Source organism: Gobius niger (genome assembly GCF_951799975.1).
Source record: "Gobius niger genome assembly, chromosome: 14".
NCBI classification, from domain to species: Eukaryota; Metazoa; Chordata; class Actinopteri; order Gobiiformes; family Gobiidae; genus Gobius; species Gobius niger.
Window position 1 is genome coordinate 13,632,205 of NC_136865.1, and position 25,221 is coordinate 13,657,425.

A 25,221-nucleotide genomic window follows, 5' to 3' on the forward strand; every position below is an offset into this window, starting at 1 on the left:
GTGGGAAAGATGAACAGTGGGAACGCCATCTGCGACCGGGCGCACAATGCTTAAGTTTCACAGTTCCACAGGTGAGACAATGGGGTGGACAAAAATTAGAGGACACTCTGAAGACATGCAGACAAAATCATTTTTTTTTTGTGACGCAATTAACAAAACAGTAAAGGCTTGTCAAAATCACGGGAATTGAGCGGCAATGTCGGATCAGCAGTTGCCCCATACAGTATATAAGCTACCAAAAAAATAATACTAAAAAAATGCAGACTTTAAAGGTGCATTGTGCCACTTTTTATCCGGAAAACATAGTTGACATCTGTGCGTATTTGACCTTGTAGTGATAAAGCGGCTGTATGAGTGGTCAGCATGGCGCCTTTACTTTTGATTAATGGTCCATTTAGGACGCTCCATGCTCAGTTGTTTGGACGGTTTTCGCTGCTGTCAGACCCTCACACCAGAAAACCTACAAAACAGTTGATCCTGGAGCGTTGTAGAGACCGCCGTGATGGAAAGTAAAGGCACAGTGCAGGCCTTTCATAACCACTGGTTCACTACAAGGTAAATTAAGAATGAATATCAAGTTTTTTTTTCCCCCCGCAAAAAAGTTGCATAATGCAGCTTTAATTTGCTGTTATGATGAAAAGAATTGACTGCATTATTATAATTACACGCAGTTTTTTTTTTTTTGTGAGATGCCATTTCCATGTGTGTGCCTGCGTGGGTCAAGAGTGGATTCATCCTCGCGAGTGTCTGAGCATCTGTACTCTTAAGAGGACCAGATAGCGCTGTCCCTCTGCACCAGGCTCAGCGCCTCACTATGCCGGGCGCCGGGTTCCGCCGCACCGTGGGAAGATTGTTGCAGGAGATTGCCATGGAAACATGAGAGGAAGGCGCGGCTGTTGGTGCGCCGTGCCGTCTCCATGGCTTTGTGTGCACATGTGTGTCTGAGAGTGGCACACAATGCCCAGCTGAGAGTATCTACTTCCTGAACACCAGCCTGCATGGGTGTATTCACTAAACATAGCACAATGCAGCACAGAAACAGCTTTGGGAATATTTTCAAAACATGGGGCCTTGTTTTTTCATTGCAGGCTAAATATAATGACATAAGCCTGCAATTTGCTTAAAGAATACTACATTCTTTTTGAGTAGTTTATTTCTTTGCATTAAAAAAACATCAAATAGAGCAGTTATAAATACATTGTGATGACCATGTTTTAGATGATAATTGAATAAAGACTGAAAGATAAATCCAAGGTTCTAGAACAAAAATGAATTTGTAAACCAGGCCGTGAATGCGTCTCTTATGTTTAGTGTGTGTTCTTCTGTGACGGCAGCATTAATCTGATCAATTGTTGATCAGCCAATTGTCCAATACGACCATGGCATTGTGTTGTCACTGTGACTGAGAGATCACATGACAAAGTAACATTTCAATTATCTTTCTGCTTCAGCGTCAAGCCTGTGTTTTATCAAGTGACATCAAAAGCCGTGTGCGTGAGTGTCCTTAATCCATGTGACTGAAATGTGGTGAGGATAAAACTGAGATGAACCAAAAAGAGAAAGACTTCTTTTTGTCCCACTCTCCCATCCTTACATCTTATGACCCTCCCTCTGCGCCTAGATCCCTTCAATACTAATCAATCCCTAATTTCTATCTGGATCCAATTTTAGCTTTAGAAACAAGGAAGAAAGAGATCGAGAGAGTAAAAGGGCCATCTCTGAAGTCTCTTAAAACCCACCCACAAGTTCTTCAAAGGACTTTGTAATGGTGGTATCATAATGGTTTGTAAAATTATATTCATATAAAGGTTGCTCATTTTGAATATGTTGGAGGTCAAGCAGAATTGAAGTCTCTTGACTATTCTGATGGTCTGGTACATAAAAAAGGAGTAAGCTGAACTTGGTAATTGTTTTCCAATAGTCATTTTTAAGCTTGAACATCAAGTTGAACTTTGGACTCAACTCGAGTTTGAGAGTTTCTGTGCGGCAGTGACTCGACTTGAGGTTAAGAATAGAGGACTCGGACTTGGACTCGGAGGTGTGGACCAAGGACTGACATTTAAATCCTCTATTCAAAAATATATTTTAGTTTTAGTTTAAAGTTCAAAATAGAAAAACAGCTTGACTTTGACAAACTTTGTCTAATGACTCAGACTTGGACTCAGACTTGAGAGTGACTGGGACTTGAAACATTTCGACTTGACAACATTTCCGAAGAGTTCTATAAGATTCAAAGCATCAATGTGCAAGATTGCAAAGTCATTGGTAGGAAAGTTTGCTTGTTGAGCTGCCCAACTATGGCCAAAAGTGAGACAACACTTCTACAAGTCCAAGTGCTGTAAATCATATATATGGTCCATAGGATTGGGAGGGTCTTCTTCATGACAGTTTAATGGACTTGACATTATTTTAGCATTTTTGGTATGCTTTACCAGGCATGTGCAATAGTATTTCTTAGAAATGTCTTGGGGCCCAAAGGCCCAAAGGCCTCACCAAGAAGATCTTGATTCTCAAAGAGTGGAGGTAGTTCTCCCTGTGTCTTGGTGGATCTCTTGAGTTCTTTGGTTTGTTCCTTCAACCCAAAACATGTCCAATAGGCTGCTAATCCTTAACAAACCCCTGACCATGAACCTAGTTCAAGATCTACTCCTGACTGGTTTTGCACTGAAGTGAAGAAATATCTGCTATATAACTTAGTCAGTTAAATGACGTGAGACTTTCTGATTTGTATTGGGTGTTAGCTCACTTCCAATAAAAATAAGCACTCACAATTATATGAAAAAAATAGTAAACAGACAGCTTTATTTAAATAAAGCAAATATTACGTGTAAGGAACTAAGTTTACAAGTAATCAAACAATAAACTATGTGATGTTTTTGTGACATTACTCCAGGATAAAGAGTATGTAAACTAAACTAAATTGGCCTCTTAAACTTACTACGTGTTCTTACATAGACTAATGTGAATTATTCAAGCACAATTGATTTAAAACAAAATAAGATTCTTGTACATTATTCTTGCTTATCCATACTTTGGACCAGTGATAATTCTTTTCAGAGAAAAAAAAGAGAAATACTTGCATACATTTTGCAGTTTTTAGAAGAAAGAAATTGCAAAGCCACAATAAGGAATAAATAAAAAGTCAAATTATTCAGTGGTTGCTTGACAGAAGGCAGAGTGTGAGAGAGTTGTCCCAGGACGACGCGGGGTGGAATTCGAGGAGAGATTTCTGGCGATCTTGCTTGGCCACTTCAAGTCTTCTCCCGCCCATCTCTCCAAAGCCACAACAAGGCCGTGTCCCTTATTGAAATTAACAAGCTCATACTTTTACAATTTGCACACGCACGCACGCCACTCTAATAAGAACGTGTGAATGCCGTAAAACGCACACGCGAGCTGCTCACACGAACGTCGGACAGCCCATGGCCACAGTTTATAAGGCCCGAGCGCTCAGCTGTAATTATTGTCCTCATGCATGACTGTTGCCATTGTTTGGAAATCTGTGAGACGGAACTGACTTTGTGGCACATTTGATTTGGGAGTCTTTTCTGCGCTTGTGTCAGCTGAGCGGCTTTCTCTCCCTGCATTGTTGTTTTTGACCGCACTGTGTGTATCTTTCAGCGTTAGAAATCCCACATATTTGCTTACAATGTGATGACAAAGTCTGCTTTCAATTTAAAGCAGATTAAGTTTCATTTGCTGTTTATTAGGAGGAGGCAGTGCGGATTAATAAGTGTTGTAAATATCTAAAAAAGCACTGTTCTGAGAATGAGGGGGAAAGATGCTTTGTTGGGATTGAAAGCTGGATTTGTGCATATAGGTAAGGTGGGTGAAGTGTCTTGCCCAAGGACACAATGCCAGTCTGCAGTCCTAAAAATCCCTCCGCCGATGCCCCACTGGATTGGCATGGGAACTGGCAGCAGTGTGGAATGTCCTCTCCTGTGCGACTTCCAGCCGAAATGCACGAGGGGCAGTTGGTGTTGTTGGGACATACTGTAAGGAATGCCTGGCTGTGCTGTATACTCTTGTCTGGTCTTCAAGATTCACTGGACAGACCCAGATCTACGGCGCATTCCTGTGAAAGACGGCTTTGTGCCAGGGACGCCCCACATTGATGGAGACTGTCCCAGAGCTTTGTGCTTTTTATGATCTTATTGAACTGACATGAGGTGTTAATAAACTACTGACGACTGGATTGGACACAGTGTGTATATCTGATGCATACTGTACACGTCAGGCACTGCTAAGTGGGGAAAAGTCCAGACTTGGATTCTATTGACTGGATGAAATATATTTGTACAGAAGTCGACAGATCAGAATGACGTGGCAACGCAGATGATTTCTCTCACAGAAATTAGGAGATGAAGCCGAATATATGCGGTAGTTATTAGAGGTTAAAAAACTCAATCAACCGTTGCTTTGCAGTACTTTGATGTAGCTGTGACATGAAAAACTTTCAGAACTGCTGAGTGTGGGTGACGGTAACACAGCGCTAACAGATAAATGAGTAAAGTTTGTCTCATCAAAGCCCAAATTAATGACCTGAAGGGAAAAAAAGCACAAACCATACAAGGCCACTTCAAAAAAAGAGTCTGACGTGTCATCAGTTGCCACGCATAGCCTCTCTTCCTGCACACACGCATACTGTACACATATACAGTACACACAGCACGCCAGATAAAACACAAGCTGTAGAGGTGCAGGCTTCTTCTTCAGGTGTAGCAGCGTTTGGGGGTGTGTATGGGTGTGTTTACGTACTGACCGTGCAGGGGTCTGGAGTGTAAAGGGCAGCTCTGGGGTACCCAAGACCAAATGAGGATGACATTTTGATCTTGTCACTCTTATCTGTTTGCCACCCCTGAGGTCCCGCGACACGACCATAACGGTGCAGAGCTTCACCTCAGTCCTCCAGTCACCTCGCTGTCCATCCTTGTGTGAAGACAAATAACAGGGGCTAAAGGCGAGGAGCAGGGGCAGAGAGGGGCTTTTGTGGCTGCAGAGTGGGCTCTCTTTCATGACTGTTCCCACATACATACAGCCTGATGTCTGTGACTGCTGCGGTGACTTTCGCTGGTGCCGGGCCCCAGACGGGACGGCGAGGGCCCCGAGAGCCACAGGCAGTCATTGTGCTGTCGCCGCGGAAACCAGCCTCTTTATGTCAGACATGTTTTTCTGTTTGTTTTCTTTTTTATGTCTTTAATGTGGGCAGGGGAGAATGTTTCCCCCCCTCATCTATCCCCCGGTACCGCCCCCTTTACCACCAATCTACCCCTCCATGTCTTCCCCCTGGAGATTGTCATTTGTAAAGCTCCCCTCCTTCGACAGCCTGTATCTTTGCCGTGGCGCGGTGGCCTCCCTCTCACTCAACTCCTTTTTATCTCCACTTCATGAGGTTTTGGCACAAGCTGGCACTTTCTCTTCCTGGGTCAACCAAGAAGATAAATAAAACAATGTGCACGCAGCTCTCAAAAACAACAAAACACATCCCTGAAGAATTTTTGCTCTTTCCCACGCTAAGCCAATTTTCCCTCACAAGATTAAAGAAACAATACAAGAATCTGGTTGTGATTCGAGCGTGAAGAGGCGGAGGATGCCCCATGGTCGAAAAACAAACCTGCAAAAGCCAACTAGCTGTTACTATTTTTAAGCACCAGTTTGAAGAATGTCATTCGGTGCCATGACTCAGAGGGCCTTATCCATAATCACTTCATTCTGCCTGCGCTGCTCCGCCACATCACAGGCCGATCATTTATGAGGCCCCGTGAGAGATGGAGAAAGAGGGAAACGTCAAAAAATGAAAGAACTCCAGGCTAATCCGTTGCTGCCCCCTTGCCCTGTGCATGCAGCGGGCGACTGGTGGCTTTGTGACGGTGCTAATATTAGCCGCACCCTACTTAACGACTTTCCCGTGTGCGTCTTGACTCGGAAGCTGGCTATCATTCAAAGTTTATTGAAGGGACTAATGTTTATTGCAACTAGCCATGCCCCGCTATACTATCTTTATGTGTGTGTCTGAGAATAGTTTGCTGCAAATCCTTGAGTGCCCCCTTCAACTGTTTGGAGCACATATGTGAGAAGTCCAATGGTTATCAAGAGAACATCCCCACAAGAGCCACACACTACATTAAAAGAAAGCATCAACCTTTGACTTAAAGCTGGCAACATGGATTTACACAAACAACCTTTTTGTTACTTGAGATTAAATTGATGAAAATACTCACCAATCAAAGCTTAAAATAAGATAAGATCATCCATTATTGATCTCACAATGGAGAAATTCACTTGTTACAATCGGCACTTTAAAGAGACTAGATGCAAGTTGGTCATTTTATACTCACTACTGCCACCTCAGGTCTTACGCATAACTGCAGTTTCTATATTAAAGGGATATTTCAGGGATTTTGACATAGGGCCTAATTTCCTAGTTATCCAGAGTGAGTTTTTTGTAATTCATGCAGTTCTTATATTTGAAGAGTTTCGTTGTGCTAGGCTAGTGCAAGGCTAGCGCATTTCTACGGAATCAGCTAGCCTGCATTAAAAACAGTCTGACCCGCTCCACAGTGCACCTGAGGCAAATCACTTATAACGCCAGACTAACCATATAAATGTCTGTGTCCATACAATAATTTTTGGAATATAACTGACTTTACATCACATGAATGATCGCATTTCGAGGGACTATTGTCTAGCAGATCACTCTGCCGCTGCGTAGCTTACAACCACAAAGCTGATGCTGCTCAAATATACTTTTTTTTTTTTAATGCAAAATGGTTAAAATGATTCTATCGACATTTATATGGTTAGTCTGGTGTTATAAGGGATTTGCCTCAGGTGCACTGTGGAGCGGACTGTTTTTAATGCAGGCTAGCTGTGTAGAAATGCGCTAGCCTAGCACTAGCCTAGTGCCACGAAACTCTGTCTTCAAATATAAGAAAATATAGGCATGCATGAATTACAAAAAATGTTTCCAGAAATCAACACTCTGGATAACTAGGAAATGAGGCCCTATGTCAAAAATCCTGAAATGTCCCTTTCAGCTCGTGCATAACGGCACTTCAGATGTAGTAACAACTTTTTGAGAGACAGTGCAGGATTTTAGAGGCAGTTGTGGTGTACAGGTTTGGGCTCATTCTACACATTAGACAGGAAATGGCCAAACAGTTAAATAGCCCAAAAATATATAAATATAAACAATATGGAAATAAAGAAAAAAATAAAAATAGAATAAAAATTAGTTCATGCCACAATAATTTGATCAAATTATCATTTTTTTATTTTTTTTGCGAAATACTCTACAATGAGCTGAAAATATAGGTATCCCCCAATGCCCCCCCAAAAATATGCTTAACAAATGCAAATATTAATGTGATCATAAGAACATAGAGACCCTTGAAGTTCCACTAGATTTTTTTTGTTGCCGGTCACTTTGCCCGACTGGGTCCAATTATTTTGAGCTCGCTCTTACATGACTTTACCTCGACAGCTCAGTAATTGGTCAATCCAAAGCTAAAAACTAATCACCAAAAGGCTTTTAAAACAAGAACACTAGACACCCCTAAAAAAATGCAAATCATCTCCTAATTTAGATGTTTTTTGAACACACATATTACAACAGGACAATCAGGATGATAAACTTGATGTTCAATAACAATATCAAGAGTCCCTAAAGGCAATGTGACAACCATCCTGTGTGACAATCAGCCCTCCTTAATGCGGTGCGGTAACAAGCAACATGTACATTTTCTAATGGTTCTTAAATATAGTCATTGAAGTAGGTGTTTTTACTAATATGTATTCGTAAAACCATGATTATGTAAGCTGATTTGTTTGTTGCAAGCAAACAATAAAGTTTCAGTGCCAAGGTTTTTTCCCCACACGCTCTGCAGAAATCAGTCCAGGGTTGAATATAGAGCGTACCAAGACAATAAACATGTTGAACTGTGACTCAACACTGAGCACTGGACACTGAATTCATTTTTTTTTTTTTTTATGAAGGTTTGGTTTACTCTCACACATACTCTGTCTCACCTCATCCCCAGAGATAGCCCCCCCTTCCCCCTCACGCACACTCTCTGTCTCTCATATAGCCATTAGATAGTTGGTGCATCCTCCCTGCAGTCGGCTTCCTCCTGACAGGCTCTCACTTCCACAAATCCCCCTTATAAGTTTACACCTCAGATTAGGGCTTATCATCCAAACATCCACGCGTCACCTCTTTCTGACGGCAGCCGCCGAGAGCAGCCATAAGCCCCTGAAACCCACATAAAAACCTGCCGCCACTGAACCACCAGATCACTTTTAGCATTCCTAGAGGATTATGGTGAGTGTGCGGGAAAAGACAGGCGTTTGATGGTAAGGCTGTAACATGTACAGATATACAGTGGTCAGTTCATTGAAAGCTTACACAAACATGCCACATATTTCGCTGTAGGAACGTGTGGCGCAAGAGCGGTTTGTTCAGTTGAGAATTAAAAGACCACATGACATGCGATTCATTTTTTTTACTCCCCCCAGCTCAGAGAAACTAAACAATTACGAAGACGGTATTCCACGACCACCACAAGGCTATGATAGTCCCTCCCTCGCTGGTATCAGATCGGTTAAGGTATACTTTGTTTTCTCTGGATGGTGTGTACCCAGAGGAGAAGAAGCAGTGTCTGGGGCATCCTTTAAGTTCTCCGATTCAAACTCCAACAAACCTAATACCTATACAGTAAATCCTTCAGATAGATAGTCCAAACCTCGTCCAAATACTCCCAAAGTTACCAATATAAAACCTCAAAAAAGGCAAAACAAATCTTTCCATTTTGTCATCATTTAATTGGAATTCCTTAGTGACCACACAGCCCCTAAACATTTGAACTCTAGGACACTTATGTACGCTTTACATGCTTGTCACACACAAATACGCAGTCATTCTTAGTAACAGGCACTAGTCTGAGGTCAAGTTTACTGTACATAAATAGTTAGTCTTTGATGTGAGGAGCGTAACTGTGGCATAGACAGCCAGCTTTGCCGGAAGTGTGTGGTCTGAGACGCCTCCATCGACTGACTCTAAATATACAATAATCAAAAGGCTGGCAGATGTATTTCTGGTTGTGATAGGTTTCCTTCTTATGAAAAACGAGTAGACGTCTCCGGATCATCTTATTACAGAGAACTTCTCTTCTAAAATCTCAAGATCACAAGAAAGTTCACCATACAAATGCTTCTCCTCAACACATCCTGTCCCATAGAAGATTAACTCTCTGTGCAACGAACTTAATGCTCCTCTAACTATGCAAACTCTGACTTTCCATTCGTTGACCCTCATCACTGAGGACTCCACACAGGGACTGTAGTGGACAAAGCCTGACAGAGACTCGACCGCCTCTGAGAAAGCTGAGGTTGTTTGGAATGAGCATCCTGATCAATTTACAAGTGCGGTGTGGGAGCAGTACCAGACAAAGTTAAAGACAATGAGGAATCTATGAGGAATCTTATCTATCCCTGCCTAAAACCTGTAGTTATTTGAAAGACTTCTTAGGATGAATTGAGCCTAACTTAAGATCTAACTTAAGATCTCATATAGTAGAGCTTATTCGTTTGTTTTTAGATTGATTCATTGATGTTCCTTCTTTGCACCCTGGAACATGCCATCAGAGCTCAGCGGGGCTTCTAAAAGCAGTCACAACACGCAACAAAAGAAAACAGGATTCACATTCAAACACGCATTGATCTTTTTTACAGTCTCGCGCGCACACAGCCGCACACACGCTCACTCGCTCTGCTGTGCGCCTGGCTCCACCGCAGAGTCCACCGCACTGCCTCTCAGCTCTTTGATCCCCGGTCGAGGGTCCTCTCCGCGGTGCCTCCGTCTGAATTCCACGGATTCTGGTATAATTCAAACGTTTCACAGCACATACTTGGTCCCCCCCCAGGAGACAGCGGCGGGGATGGAAAATGCCACTGCTGTCCCTAACCTCCATTGTCACATGCAGTCTTTAATCAGGCCCTCTCTGCGGCCTGCCTTTGCCACCGTGGAGCGTTGTCTCCGCCATGGGAAAATGCCGGGCTAAGTGGATGTTATGTGCTAGGGCAAATACCGCAAAAGAGACCAGGAGATCCTTGTGCCATGCCATCCATGACTCTCACAATACGCCAGTCTAACCCCTTACATATCACTGCATTTATTTTCTTTGAAAGCAGCCATTGTAATCACTGGTAAACCAGATTGTAAATTATGAATCGTTATTTGGTGCTTTGAGAGGTTTAGGGTGTAAGCTGCTGCCACTCTGAGGCATGCACACACTGTATGGTCCAATGGGAGTATTTGGCAATGACAAGGTTGTGAAAAGGGAGTTTCCTATTATGTCAAGCAGAGACCAAAACAAATGGGTATTGGGTTGTATTATGTCCCTAAGAAAACCAACTCATGGATAGCAGAACTTTAATGGTCCTCTTTTCCTTACTTTAAAGCCATAAACAGATACTTGGTCCTTTACATTTAGTGCATTTGTATGTTAAAACTCTTTTATAAGGTGTTGTGAATGGCATTTTCAAAGACAGGCTGTGCGGAGACACATACGCCTTCCCAGCGGTTTCTTTCAGCCACCACTAAATCTTTTGTATTGTGCTCTTGTACCATGGGAAAATATCTGACACATACCGTAAGACATAGCCGAGTCGTCGGCACCCATCAGTTTCAAATACTATGTGAGGGTGTGGTGCAAAATTTAAAGAAACTACTTGTTTACTCATGCCATGTCTGAAAATAAAAAGGGAACTATTTTCCCTCCAAAAATCAAACACAAATAAACAAGTGTCCTTGAGCAGACTTTGTGGGCAGAGCAAGCCGCTTGTGGTTGAAGCCTGGTAGAGCTGGAATGAAAGGGAGGCAATTATTTTCCCCATTACATTATTATTTTAATCATTGTCATCATCAGGCATAAGGGCACCCATAGCACATGATTTCGATTAATAATGGAAAGTGAAACAGTACTGCAACAAACTCAGTGTTCGAATGGGATTCCTCCAGGAGCAATGGTTTCTGCCAATAACCCCAAAACCTAACTCCCCAACTATATCAAACTAACGCAAGATCTGGAGGTTCCCGGAGCTGCGCTGCAGCCGCTCACTGCTCCTGAGAGGCTTCCCAAGTATCTTTGAAGGATGTGTCAAATACACAGAGCAAATGTTGCTACACATTACTCTCCTACTTAAAACAATACATTAAATACTTTGTAATATATAGCCTAAAATTATTCCTAAAAGCTCCAGTGGGTACAGGACTCTCTTGAAAATGAGATTCTGAAATGACAGTGGGATCTTTCTGACCAAATAGTAAAAGACATATATAATAAGTCATAAATCACATCATCCTGAAGACAGAGAACACCCTAGTTGCAGGGCTTGCTTTGACACTTCTTTCATATCACATTTGCACATTATTTAGAATATATCTGTCCATGTGCTAGAGACTATTCTGGGCCAGCGTTTTCAACTTGTGCTCAGAGAAATGCTTTCATTTCCAAAGCAATACCAAATTCCTGCTCATTGGATTAGGCAGTGATAGTTATAGGCATTTTAGGCATTACACAACCTATTGCCATTTATACATTACTTTTTAACTAATAAACATGGCATTTACATTATTTACAGATTGCTACTAGCACATTGGTAGGTGGGTTGTTCTTAGTTACAGTTACTCAATTACAAGTATTTAAGTAACTTTTTGAAGTAATTGAGTAATATTAAAGTGAAGTACTTGTACTCTCACTAAAGTAACAAGTTCACTGTTAATCTTTAAGTGTATAATCTTCATTTTGACATGTAAAATAGATTATGTATTTATGCGTTGCTAGTTTGTTATAATTTTTTAATATTTCATGTTTCGTTTTTCATAATTTATGTCACGACTGAACCGTAAATCAGACTTTTATGCTGAATGAGTTACTCAGTACTCACAGTACTCACAGTAGGGTGAATATGGGTAAAGTGGGACACCTTTTAAAAATTCAGTAACATGTCAAAGTATTTAATGTAATATATCTTTTGAATGATGGATAAAGGATGTCTATGTTTACATCAGTGGAGGATAAAAAGTCAATTATTTAACACACAAGTTAAATGTTAACTTTTGATATCACTATCATTTTGTTATCATTCTGCCACATGTTGGTCCAATGGCACATTTTCGAGGTGCTATGGTTAAAGTGGGACACTATTAAAATGGTAATGTTGCTTTGTATTCAAAATAATTATGGGTTGCTATTAAAAGCACAAGTGGAAACTCCAGCCACGAGATGGCAGCACGTCACTGTCGTTGCGGACGAAAAACGGAGAAAAAGAGCAGCAAACCAAAACGGAAGTTACCGCTGTGATGCTCTGACCACAGCAGGGTGGGCTGACGTGAAATAATCAAAGTTGACGTTTTAAATCGCTGTCATGATTCTTCGATTTATCCCGATCGCGTAGTTTAACAGGTGAGATTAACGAGCATTGATGAGAGATAAAATAGTGAGATGAAAACAGTTCCTTAGGCATTTGATGGGACAATGCTTTGTTCACGAACCAAGCAATAGCCTATTATCACAACAGTGGATTTGACTTGAGCCACTATTGCTGTTACTGTTTCTTAAAGTTATGCTCTGCTCGTTTTTATACTGTTTACTGTCCGAAGTTGACATTCTTTCTGTTGATAGCCTACCTACAACTTGACAGATCCCACAGAGAGAGGGTGCACAGATATGGAAGTCCCCTGCTACCTTCCCAGACTTGTCGCTGATCTGAACGAGCAGCGCAAACGGGACTTTTTCTGTGACTGCAGTGTCCTCGTGGAGGGCCGTGTGTTCAAAGCCCACCGCAATGTGCTGTTTGCAGGCAGCGGCTACTTCCGAGCCCTGCTGGTTCACTACTTACAGGTAACCAGATCCCTGTTAGACTTCTCTCCTTACATTAGTATTCTTGATGATTATGCAGCTCTCCATTTACTCCAGCTAGAGCATCACACAAATACAGACACTGCTATTTCCTATGATTCAAGTAAGTACAGTTATGTGATCTAAACTATATATATTTTGTATGTTTATAGGACAACAACCAACGCCACTGCACCGCCTCACTGGACATCGTCACAGCCGATGCCTTTTCTATTATCCTGGACTTCATGTACTCCGGCCGCCTGGAACTACACAGAAACAACGTCATTGAGGTGATGTCTGCGGCTAGCTACCTGCAGATGACCGATCTGGTGAATTTCTGCAAAGGATATATCAGCAGCTCTTTGGAAATATGCAACAAGGAGAGAGAAAGGAACGCGGGCAGGGATACCCTGTCAAAAGACAAGGTAGACGCTCGCGCTGTGTCAAACTCCGCCAGCACAATGACCAGTGAGCTTCTTCAATCAGAGGTAGAGGAGGCTGACCGTGGCGCTTGTCAGAGTGGGACCTCGGGTAAAACGCCCCCTTCCTTATCCGACAGCAGCCCTGCAGGGACAAGCAGGGAGGTGGACAGCAACTTCCAGTGTCATGAAGATTTTCGATCAGAAGGACACAAGGAAAATACTGAACAAACGAACCTTTCATCCTCCCCGTCTTCAGCATTGACCCCTGAGCTTGTAAACCCTAAGATAGAGTATGACCCCGATGAACCAGTTCTTATTGAGTCTCCTGACCCAAAAATTATTTCCACATACAACGCACAGTCTCTTCAAAGTCTTCATCACAACAGGCTACTCCCGCCGTCACCTTCAAATGAGCGCTCTTATAGTCCAACATTCAATGCCCGTCACCTGATTGAAATGTTGGCGAGAGGTGAAGGCCCTGTACCTATTGTAGAGAGGGAGAGCTCTCGCTTTGCCTCGGGTCTGGACAGCAGCCTAGGGAGCGGAAGAATGGACGAAGGGCTCAGTTTTGTAGGATCAACCATGATGGAGACTCAGAGTGACTGGCTCGGAGAGGACACTGGTAAGAATATAACAGCTGGTCATGACCATACGACACCTCTTTATCTTCATATCGGTTTTCACATAACGACATGCTGTTGGTAGTCATGAATAATATTATAAACTTTAACCCTGAATTTGCTGTCAGCTTTAAACCAGAATTGGTATTTCCTCCGCCTTCAAATAGAGATATTTGTGTCATATATTTGTAATTGTCATGGTATGTATCTCATAGATGGAGTGAGTCGGGCTTTCTTGCCAGGCTATTGTCTACAGCCAATCAGAATACTTGTTACAACTAAAAACATCTTCTGGCTAAGATGTCTCTATAAGGGTTTTGGTGTTTTTTTGTTAACTTGAGCAAAGTACATGTACCTAATCATATTTGTTTAAAACTTAATGCTGCAGAGAAGAGAACAGAAGTAGTAGAATAAAAGAATAACTTGTTTTATTTCCTTCACCTGGCTGTCACTGGTCTTGATGTTACGGATAACTATAAGCCATTTTTGCACCCTCAAATACAGCGTTTTCTCTCCTCCTGCAGGTGATGGCCTTGTAGTACAAGTTAAACTCCACAAGTGCCCGTTCTGCCCGTACACATCCAAACAGAAGGGCATTTTGAAGCGACACATCCGCAGTCACACTGGAGAGCGTCCGTTTCCCTGTCCGCTGTGTGGCAAGAGGTTTACAAGACAAGAGCACCTTCGAAGTCATGCCTACAGTGTAAGAACGCACTGTGTGTGCTACGATACACGGCATCGATATCTACCGCTTAATGTTTACTTTTTTGTACTTTTTTTATGTGTCGTTCAAACAAGTATTGTGCTATTTAGAGTCTAATTATGAGAACAAATTATGAAGGTACTACTACTGTGTGCAAACTACAGCAATTACTGTAATGAGTCATCAAAACGGAATTTGATGTCCGTGCTCATCGTAAAAAACAAACAAACATCTATGGTACATTAATCTACATTGTGTTTTGTTTGTTTTTGTCTGTATTGACAGGTTCACAAAGACTGCTGGCCCGTACCTTGTAAAAGCTGCAGACGAACATTTACCGGATCAGCTGTGACTTCGGGCCTGAAGCGGTACGGCCTCTGTGACAGCTGTAACTGTGTGACCACCACACATGAAGACTCTGTTCACCCCGGCAGCAGTGCAGAGGCGGGGGAACGACCGGAGGGCGGCGCTGACTGGTCGAGCTTTATGGACGATGTGGAGGAGGTGGAGGTGGGGCGAGTGGAGGACCTGGTGGAGAAGCAGCTGGCTGTGGTCTGTTCTGATGTTGGCCCTACGTTGTAAATCTGAAGGGTCTCAATGAAAGATTAAAACGATTTTGACACATTCCTGCCTTTCATGTGGATTTTCATAATCAGATTTTAATTTTTTGTTAAATATTGTCAAATGTGTATTTGTGGCACACCTTATTTATTCCCTGCAATGCTGTTTTTCTACATTAAATTAATACCAACAAGAATGTACATTTATTTGAATGCTTATGTGCATGTACTTAAATGGCCTGTCATTAAAGTGATAGTCCAGAAGTCTACATGTTTTACAGATTTTATAAAATGTGTAAAATCGACCATTTGGTCTTGCATTTTGATGTTAAGTAATATTATATTTATATATATATAATTTTTTATTGAAGTCCAACCTTCCCGGATTTAAGCTACGAATCAGAGTCTAGTATCCTCCTGCGTTGACCAATAAGATGAGCTTCTCCTGTTAACCAGCCTGTCAGGTCCAATCAGGAGGGAGGGGGAGGAGCTTAATCATTTACTTCTGAAAATCCAGTTCCTGTTCTCATATTGAAAACTAAAGAGAGGAGTAATTTTATTGTTCACTTTTAAATTTCACTCTATCTCTCCTCACTTTGCAAACTTACAGACTATCACTTTATTAGTTGGTAGACAATTGTCATGTCTGAATTCTGAGGTATAGCTTGTGTCACAGTGACTTCTGAAATGCTACAGTTACCATCCGTATGTGTTATGGGTGATATATGCTACAATGTTGGCTATATAATCTGTTATACAATAAAATACGGAAAGACATTTATAAAATGTTGATAGTGATGACATTTTGCTTTCTTTCACTGGGACTGGGAATCACGTGACTTTGTGTTGACACGTGACATTCAGACTCAAACCAGGAAGGAAATAAACTCGTGATTGCTGGGATGGTTGTTGGCGATGTCGTAGAATATTTCCATTTTCCAAACACACGGTTCATGTTTGGATAAAGAAATCCCAGGTGACTTCTAGTCGACATGCTTTTCGCAGTAGCTCTCTTCTTTTTCTCCGGTGTCGTGGTCGACGCTCGGTATACGGCCGACTGGACGAGCCTGGATGCCAGACCTCTACCCACCTGGTATGATGAAGCCAAGCTGGGCATTTTTGTGCACTGGGGAGTGTTTAGTGTGCCCGGCTTCGGGAGTGAGTGGTTCTGGTGGCACTGGCAGGGACAGCAGCCTCCGGATCCGAAGTGTGTGAACTACATGTCCAAGAACTACCCCCCAGGGTTCAGCTACCCAGAGTTTGCGCCTCAGTTTCACGCGCAGTTTTTTGACCCTAATCAGTGGGCAGACATTTTCAAAGCTTCTGGTGCAAAGTGAGTAGATCGAAATGTATAATTTATCACGTTTTAGCTGCTAACTGAAACTGAATACTTCATTGAACAGGTATGTAGTTCTGACAGCCAAACACCACGAAGGCTTCACTACCTGGGACTCTCCATTTTCCTGGAACTGGAATGCTGTGAACACTGGTCCACACAGGGACTTGGTGGGAGACCTGGCGCATGCAGTCCGAAACCAGTGAGAATAGGCTTTTGCACACTGTACAATTTTGCAATTAAACTGATCCGCCTAAGTAATAACACATTTGTTCTCATAGATCCCTTCACTATGGATTATACAACTCTCTGTATGAGTGGTTTCACCCTCTCTACCTGATTGACAAGAAAAACGGGTTCAAGACTCAGGAGTTTGTGATTAATAAGCTGCTTCCAGAGATGTATAACATGGTTGTGAGGTTTGTGTCTTTATTTAGGCTACTGTAAGGTAAAGATGTATTTCATAATTGTAAGTATTTCGTAGTGTATGTTTTTTTTCTTCCAATCAGATACAAACCTGAGGTGATCTGGTCGGATGGAGACTGGGAGGCTCCTGACACGTACTGGAACTCCACTGCATTCTTAGCCTGGCTCTACAATGACAGCCCCGTCAAAGTATGACAATACACAATCAATAAATGGTAAAAACATATACATCCATCTCATTTAATATTACAGGACACTGTTGTGACCAATGACCGATGGGGAGCAGGCTGTGCCTGTAAACACGGAGGGTACTATAACTGTGAGGATAAATACACTCCTGGCCAGCTGCCTCGACACAAGTGGGAGAAGTGCACCTCTGTGGACACTTATTCTTGGGGTTATAGACGAAACATGAAACTCAGTGAACTGATGGACCTGCCTACAATCATTAAGGTATGCTGGGTCTTTTGCATTTATTTTTCTACAGTTTAAATTTGATAAGGGTTGATTGTTGCTTGTAGTGATATGTCGACATCTTAAACTACTAATTTTGATGTGTTGTTGCAGGACCTGGTTCAGACTGTGGCTTTAGGTGGTAACTACCTGCTGAATGTTGGTCCCACTGCTGAAGGGACTATCCCGCCGGTGTTTGAGGAGAGGCTCAGAGGTGTTGGAGCCTGGCTTCAAGTCAATGGAGAAGCCATTTATGCATCCAAACCTTGGAGAGACCAGTATGATAATGCTACTCTACCAATCTGGTAAGTCCTGCTCTATAACATTGCTAATCAGAGGCTGCAATACTTTTTTATTAACATTTTTTTTTTCTCTTTGAGGTTTACATCAAAAGGTTCCGCTGTGTATGCCATTGTGACAGGCAAGCCTCCAAAGTCAATGGTGCAGCTGTCAGCTCCCAAGACTTCATCAAAGACCAAGGTAAAGCACTAGATATGATCATTATCTATTGTGCACATTGTACAACATAGATGAGTTTGTAACTCGAGTTACCTGTTCTCTAGGTTACTCTGTTAGGCAACCCTAAGCCTCTGGCGTGGTCTCCTCTGCACCCTAATGCTGGCCTCACCATTCTACTGCCTGAGCTTCCAGAAACTCCTGGACAGGCCTGGACTCTGAAACTGGAAGGTGTTCAGTAGAGGTCCAGAGATATATTCTATAACTCAGGTTTACATTCTTTAGTGAAAGAGATTGCAATTTGATTGACTAAATGCTTAAATGCTTGATTACACAGAAGTTGAATGTTATTGTTGTACAGTATTGTTTTTAATGATAAAGATTTTTGGACTTATGAATCACTCTTGCACTTAAACCAGAACACATATTCTTCTTATAAATTATTATTTTTAATTGTTTTGAACTTGAAAATAAAGGGAATTCTTTGATTTGCAATGGGATTTTTGCTATGAAAATGTAAAAAAATGTGGACATAAATGGTGGTTGGCTCAAAACTGCATTTGCTGTTGGGTTCTTGGGCAAGACTCTTTACTCTTCTCAGCCATGTGTGAAAGAATGTGGAGTTTGTGACTGATGATGATTGGAGAGGCTATTGGCACCATTTGCAGACACATTTCTGCTCATAATCCACAGGCAGCTGTGGCAGCATTACTTTACCACCATGTGTGAAGAATAAACTACTCTGAGCACTTGTCATGCACAGTATAAATCCAAGCCAGAAAAAAAAAAATACTGCACAAATATACTGACTTGTGGTGAAAGGCTACGTAAGCCAATTTAATATTTTATTACGGTATTAGGAAATGATGAAAAAAGGCAGACAATCTCATTTAACTCACTAAAATATCTTTATAATAATCATTATAATAGTTGTAATAATATTAACCATTAGAAAATGTTTGAACAACATTGAAAGTATTACATTCTGTGTTAAGGTAAACCACGTCACAGTGTGCCATCTCACTGGGCTTTAGCGCGATCACTCAGACACATCCATATCAAGAAATCATACAGGAAAGCATATGTACAAAATAAATACAACACGACAAATAGTGCCATGATGGGCGCTAAACAGTCTCAGCGCAGAGGAACATGTCAACACTCTTACATCATTGTCATCTCATGCTTCGTCTGTCCATTGTGGAGTCACATACATGTTCAAATCTATGGCATCCATATTGCTATGTGCTCCTGTCAACTCATAATCACATGACAAAATTATGTACAGTAGGTCTATCTCTTATGAGTACGTGTACAAAACAGGAAACTCAAACAAAAGCTGAGCTTTAGATTCCAGCTGTATCAAACCCGTCTAAAGTTGTGAGAGAAGTGAACGAGAGGGCTAGTCTGGAGTTGCTACATTAAAGAGTAGGATACCAAAGAAGAGAGTTCAGTCTTCTCTCAGAGACAGTCATGTGTTTGAAAGTCCCGCTGTGAGCAGCACTCCTCAACAGACTGTTCACCACTGATCACACGCAAACCTCCAGCAGTTTCCAGAATAAAGTTATTCATCAACACTTTATAGTAGCAGCAGTGCAAAACCCGCCCTAAGACAATACTGAACGAACTGTCCTTTACAGAATACAGAGTAATGGCTACTTGGAGTTTGAACTAACAACACTTTTAATACCAACCAGAGTCATGTCAATAACTCATTATTTCAATGACAATTACCATATTATTAACTAGATTGTAATAAACATATGTTGTAATAGTGAGAAGAGCGAAGTCCTGGTATTTACACATTGTAAACATGAAGGTGGCAGGGCTGTTTAATTACACAGTAATTGTCTCTGATCCACAGGTTTGACCTTCACTGTAAAACATTACAGCACAACTACATCAGACTGTGGTGCACCAGGCACATTGAACTTGAAGATCTTCAGTTCTCGCATGTTAAATGTGGAACAGTCAACAAGGTTCTGATAATGGATAATTAAATCTAATACAAAAGATTGCAACGTAAGAAGCTCTTGAGTGGGACATAAATAAAATGATGATGTGTCATTTCATTATTAGCATTAAAACTTATATAGATTCAGTGCACCCAGTGAAATATTTCAAATGTTTTATTTATCATGAAGATGGCTCACAGCTTTTTAAAAATACCAGTATTTCTTCAAATTTGAATGAACATATTACATATACTCACCATACTTGTTCACACTTTGTGTAGGCTACTGAACGTATGATAAACTAGTTGATATTTTATCATCTTAAATTATACTTAAAAACACGGAAACTTATTGGCCTGGTTACAAAAAACAAGCCAAACACCATAACATGTTTTGAGAGTAGCACAAAGTTACTCACACCAAGATCATTTATGGTTTAAATAGGCAGAAAATCATGTAGTTCTAGAGCAGGGGTTCCCAAACTTTTTTGGCTGGGACCACAAAAAAATGACACTCGGGACCCCACTGTATAAAGTTATTGCCTCTTCTGCTACTATCAGGCAGAAAAACATTTTAAAATGAAGCTAAGATGTATTTAAACAGTTCATTTTGAATAATTGAATGAATTTCACAAATTATGTGATATTTTACACTGAAAAGTATTCATAAAACAGTAGCATTTTTGTTTTTATTTCATCTTGAAATCATCTGGGGACCCCCACCCAAGGCCTCCCAACCCCCACTTTGGGAACCACTGTTCTAGAGTATGTCCAATAACAGAGTTTTTATTGAATACTATATTAAGTAGTTAAAGATACACAAATTAATTGCAGTTGCACCTGTATCACTTTTCTTTTCCTACAACATCTTGATTGACTACTGCAAGAATGGCTCCTAGAAGAAGATCTGTGCTTGAATGCTAATTGAGTGCACCCCCTAGTGGACGGCTGTGGGTTTGGTTATGTGGTGTTGGGACAATCCCCTGAGGACAGAGGCCCACAGGAGCTGGACTGGTAACTGCTATAAAAAAGTGAGGTACTCAGAACCGTCCACATAACAACCCCGTTATGCACTTATCAGGTGTGGATCATGCCCGGGGGGTCCATTTACTCATGAATTACAACAAAACACAATTTACACATCTGGTCAGTGTTGGCACAAAAAAAAAGCGTCCTTTTGAGTTAAAATGGTCGAGGTTAAGCATTGTGGAGTCCTTCGCAGTGGAGTAACAGTATCAGAGCAGGTCTTTGTGCTTTAATTGTTGAGGGCCGCCACCAATGAGAGAATCAGAAGAAGAAAAAAAAAAAATACAATGAAAACTGTCAAGGCTGCCTAGCAACACCTCATTGCTTTGAATGAGTTGGTGGAGAGGTGAATACTCCAGTTTCTGCTTGTAGTTTGAAGTCCTTTGAATATACAAAGACTAAATATAATTAAAATTTTCCAGTATTTTTCAGTCACACAAAATGACTACAAAATTTGCCTTTTTTTAAATGAAAATCTTCTAAGGAGATCATCATAAAACATGCACTGATAAATCTGCCAGTCTTACTTGCACACGAAAGTGAGGGAAACAGCTACGGTTATGTCAAGTACAATAAAAACATGTTGGTTAAGAATATTTTCTTATAGATTACCATACTATGTACATTTGTCTCTAGTGTAAACTGTTCAAAAGGAAACCTTCAGCTGGTTAGGCACATGTAGTTGGTTCTAAAGAAGAACAGAGGAGGTTATATATAGAGCCGCAGACAGTATGGTTTAGCAGGCCTAGGGAAAAACATGGCAAACTCTACACTTTTGCCAAAAATACCCTGTGACCCAATACTCAAAAACCTAAAACAAATTCAATACCAACTGTTTTGGGATATGCCGGACAGCTGTAGAATCACATAATGCTATTATAATCTATCATAGTATTTCACATTTGATATGCTTTTTTGTATATACTGTACTAATCTAAAAATTATTTTATAAAATATACATCTTTCATTAAAATATCCCATTTCCCAACTCGCACCAAGTCTTAAAACGAAATAAAATCATGCTTAACAATTTCTCACACCTTAATCTCTTAAAAATGGGTAATTGTGGCCTATTTTAGTGATCACCCCACAATAGCACGCACGCACCCACACATCCATACTTACATACACACATAGTAACGTTCACAAGAAAGCTTGAAAATTCATGCTACACATTGTCTTGATGAAAAATACACTTTAAACTAATGTGATGAATAAGAACGCAAGGAAATGAAACACCGAAACAGTGCAACATGGGACTAAAACCAAAAGTATCAAAAGGGAAAGAAACTATATATTTTTCTTACATATTTTTAAGTATCATTTTGGATATGAACTATGCATATGTCGTCAGTGTCTTGCTATAGCTGCAAATAGACTGTATGCACCTCTCACTATACCAATATTCCAAACGTATATATGAATACATTAGAATGACTAAAAATTACTATATATTGTGTTTTTGACCTGGCTAACATAAATACTGTACTAATACTGTATCTATGCTTGCAACATACAGAATCTTTTTGCATCACATGAACAGTGGTATTCGTAGTATTCCTGTTTCGTGCATTCAGTCTATTTCAGTTACAGTAAGATGTTTGATGTAATTCACATTTTACATATTAGCCACTGCAGACAACCATTAATTCATTGCTATAAATTGGCTATATATTCTTCATAAAAGCTATTCTGTAAAGCACATTTTTAAAGTGACAATAAAGCGATGCTTAGAAAGAATTCAAGTTAGTGAAATTGCTGACAAAGGCATTCTCTCCTTTCACTGTATAATTCTACAAACACATAATATAAAAAGTATTGGTTTAAACAATGCTAATGAATGCTTGTTTTGTAAATAAGTGACTAGATTACACTGATCTTCTCTCATGGCTGTTTTATCAGGATGTATAGATTCCTGACTGAGGTGGAAAGAACCCTTTTTGGAACCACTCGAGTCGGTTCGGGTCCTTAGTTGACCACTAGGTGGCACAGTATCACAGTGATATGGGGGCATCTTCGGTTATGTCCTGAAAAGTCACTGCAATATATTCCCCACCCTAGAACACAGAAACTTCTAAAAGACTACATAAAAACCAAAGGGCTGTGGGTTTGTCTGTGAGGCTCTGGAGCTGTCAAGGCTGTGATGCTACACTGAGAAGCTTTTGGCAAACAAGAGTGTGCACACTATGTACAAACAGCACTGGCACATTCAAACGTCCCACTGCTTCAGAGTGGAGAGTCTAAGATACTGAGGATGACAGGGGAACACGCTCCATGTGTGAGAGTGACAGCCCCATGGACAGCTGGGACCTGGTGATAGGGGCCAGATGTTGAACAGGCAGACCAGGCTTGTGTTCTTTGGGGAATCTGCCATCCACCACAAAGTATCCTATATGAAATAGTCTGTAGTGGGACTATGAAACGAATATCAAGTTATTTCAAAAGCAAATCAGAGATCCATACAGGGAGATATGGTCATCTTCACACCTAGAGGTTTTGTGCCTTGTAAGCCCTTTATTTTCAGTGAAGGAGTAGTGCTAGGTGCACGCATAGGCATGCTACTACAATGCTGACTACTGTTGTAAAAAGTTGGACTACTTACACGCTTTTGTCAGCAAGATGTTTCATGAAAAAACTGTGGCTACAACTCTTGTCACGAGATTTCAAAATACTAAAATGGCTGCCATTACTTGTGTTGCTTCTTCGGATACTAAACAATTGAACAGCGCTGCGTCTCAACTCACATACGTTTGTCTACACAATGGCTATAATGTACACGAAACCCCAAGTGTCAATATATGCTAGAACTAGATCTGTGAATATTTGTGGCCATATGAAAAAAATGTTTTAATTTCTTCACAAAATAGACTTCAATAAGACTCACACTTGGACTGAGTTCAAAAGCTAATACTCCTTGACATATTTTTAATATATCAAAGGAAATCTGTCAAAGTCAAATCTTTTTATTGGTAATTGGGTTCAGAAGCTTACTATAATGGTGCTATAAGACAAGTACAAACCACGTTGCCACTCTTTTCATCAGCCTCACACTGCAGGGTGTTGTAACACCTTAGCCTGGAAAAATCCAGACTCATCACTCTTACCAGTGATTGAGTCTGGTCAGCGCCAGCATCAATGACATTTCTAAGTGGAGTGAACTAAGCAGCAAAAGCAGGCGTGTTGTGGTTGCCGTGTCATCAGCGTTTTCGAGTTAATATTTGGACAGGGCTATGAATCACAAAACTCACCTACTGTCCATGTATTTCTCGTCATTTCCACCAATTGGGAAAAAAACAAAACAGAACTGTTGGCTCTTCCATGCGCTATTCGTGGATTGTTCAGCGTACCAAGAGTGATGCTGCTTGAGAATTACACGTGAGTGCAAATAAACAAATCTGATTGTACGGGTCCGTTTAGTTTCGCTCGAGCAAACAAGGGTGGGCTGTCCAGACTGATATCCCTGCATAAAAAATAGAGAGGGGTATCATTCTGGACTTGTCAAGCAAGGAACGCCCAGCAACAGTGCATGGTCAGAAGTATGTGAGGTGAGAGGCAGTTGATCAACCAAAATGCAAAAGGGATTGGCTCATTGTTAAAACCTGCAGAGACTAGAGATACGCTGCAAAAAAGGAACATCATTTTTATTCATGAAAGAAGACATTCCTTTTTCATAGCGTAGCAAACTAATCCTTAGTGTGTGTTTGTGTTTGTGTGTGTGTGTTCAGAGTCGCGTCTGGGCCTCGGGGATGTAGATCTCGATGCTGTCGCTGGCGCTCTCTGTGGCTGAGTTCTGCCTGAAGGACGCGGAGCGCTTGGTCTGCAGGAGCCTCCTCCGCGCCTCAGTCCTGCTGCGGTCACCCAGCTCCAGAGACTTCTCCCTCATCGGCAGAGTGTGTCCTCCCACACGGGGCACCACCAGACCACCAACACCGGAGCCTCCTACACTGCCGCCGCCACCAACTCCAGTGGCTTCGCCAACGTCGTCCGCCCGCAAGCTGCCACTCACGCCCCCTGCTGGTTTCTTTGGTAAGGGAGGAGGAGGCTTCTTATCCTCCTGGCCCAGTGGCAATGAGGTGTATAACATGACAGGGATTCATTGAACAAAAGAACAACCGAGGAGAGATGGTGAAGAAAAAAAATAAGGAAGGAACAGGGAAAAAACCAAGGAAACCCATGACATTTATGCAACAAATTGGGTGACATGGGAAAGGGAGCAAACGTAATGTAAAAAAATGAAGAGAAAAAGACACACATAGTTAGTTTTTCATTATAAATAATTATGACAAATTACAGTACAATACATCCAACCATATAGTGTCAAACACTACAACATTCTTTCTACACGAGACTTGATTAGCAGAGA

At 41.2% G+C, this 25,221-nt stretch overlaps 4 protein-coding genes across 5 annotated transcripts in view; 2 read left to right on the forward strand and 2 right to left on the reverse strand.

The window, feature by feature from the left end:
- The window catches only part of yars1 (tyrosyl-tRNA synthetase 1), a 203,923-nt gene that overhangs the window by 162,936 nt on the left and 15,766 nt on the right, over positions 1-25,221 (reverse strand). The gene's annotated exons all lie outside the window — the stretch shown is intronic.
- zbtb8b (zinc finger and BTB domain containing 8B) lies at positions 12,331-15,424 on the forward strand. The gene is made up of 5 exons (XM_079571401.1): positions 12,331-12,464; positions 12,684-12,902; positions 13,073-13,946; positions 14,469-14,647; positions 14,933-15,424. Exons 2-5 carry the CDS (start codon positions 12,729-12,731, stop codon positions 15,227-15,229), a joined length of 1,524 nt encoding a protein of 507 aa, XP_079427527.1. The 5' UTR covers positions 12,331-12,464; positions 12,684-12,728; the 3' UTR covers positions 15,230-15,424.
- On the forward strand, positions 16,066-18,407 carry LOC306973531 (tissue alpha-L-fucosidase-like). Its single transcript, XM_079570455.1, has 8 exons — positions 16,066-16,540; positions 16,611-16,745; positions 16,825-16,962; positions 17,053-17,158; positions 17,222-17,422; positions 17,537-17,727; positions 17,803-17,902; positions 17,986-18,407. Exons 1-8 carry the CDS (start codon positions 16,200-16,202, stop codon positions 18,118-18,120), a joined length of 1,347 nt encoding a protein of 448 aa, XP_079426581.1. The 5' UTR covers positions 16,066-16,199; the 3' UTR covers positions 18,121-18,407.
- dlgap3 (discs, large homolog-associated protein 3) overlaps positions 24,161-25,221 on the reverse strand; it is a 111,959-nt gene continuing 110,898 nt past the window's right edge. For both annotated transcript variants that reach the window (XM_079571219.1, XM_079571218.1), the window contains exons 13-14: positions 24,292-24,912; positions 24,161-24,216 (exon numbers count right to left, since the gene is read on the reverse strand). In XM_079571219.1, coding sequence (XP_079427345.1) covers positions 24,580-24,912 — 333 coding nt within the window. In that variant the 3' untranslated portion in view covers positions 24,161-24,216; positions 24,292-24,579. The remainder of the gene's footprint in view (positions 24,217-24,291; positions 24,913-25,221) is intronic.

What these genes read in the sequence shown, in the direction of transcription:
- zbtb8b (XM_079571401.1), top strand. Translation starts at nt 12,729, where the DNA reads ATGGAAGTCCCCTGCTACCTTCCCAGACTTGTCGCTGATCTGAACGAG. An exon ending in TGCTGGTTCACTACTTACAG is followed by an intron (nt 12,903 to 13,072) that starts GTAACCAGATCC and finishes GTATGTTTATAG; the next exon opens with GACAACAACCAACGCCACTG. An exon ending in CTGGCTCGGAGAGGACACTG is followed by an intron (nt 13,947 to 14,468) that starts GTAAGAATATAA and finishes CTCCTCCTGCAG; the next exon opens with GTGATGGCCTTGTAGTACAA.
- LOC306973531 (XM_079570455.1), top strand. Translation starts at nt 16,200, where the DNA reads ATGCTTTTCGCAGTAGCTCTCTTCTTTTTCTCCGGTGTCGTGGTCGAC. An exon ending in TTCAAAGCTTCTGGTGCAAA is followed by an intron (nt 16,541 to 16,610) that starts GTGAGTAGATCG and finishes TTCATTGAACAG; the next exon opens with GTATGTAGTTCTGACAGCCA. An exon ending in GCGCATGCAGTCCGAAACCA is followed by an intron (nt 16,746 to 16,824) that starts GTGAGAATAGGC and finishes TTGTTCTCATAG; the next exon opens with ATCCCTTCACTATGGATTAT.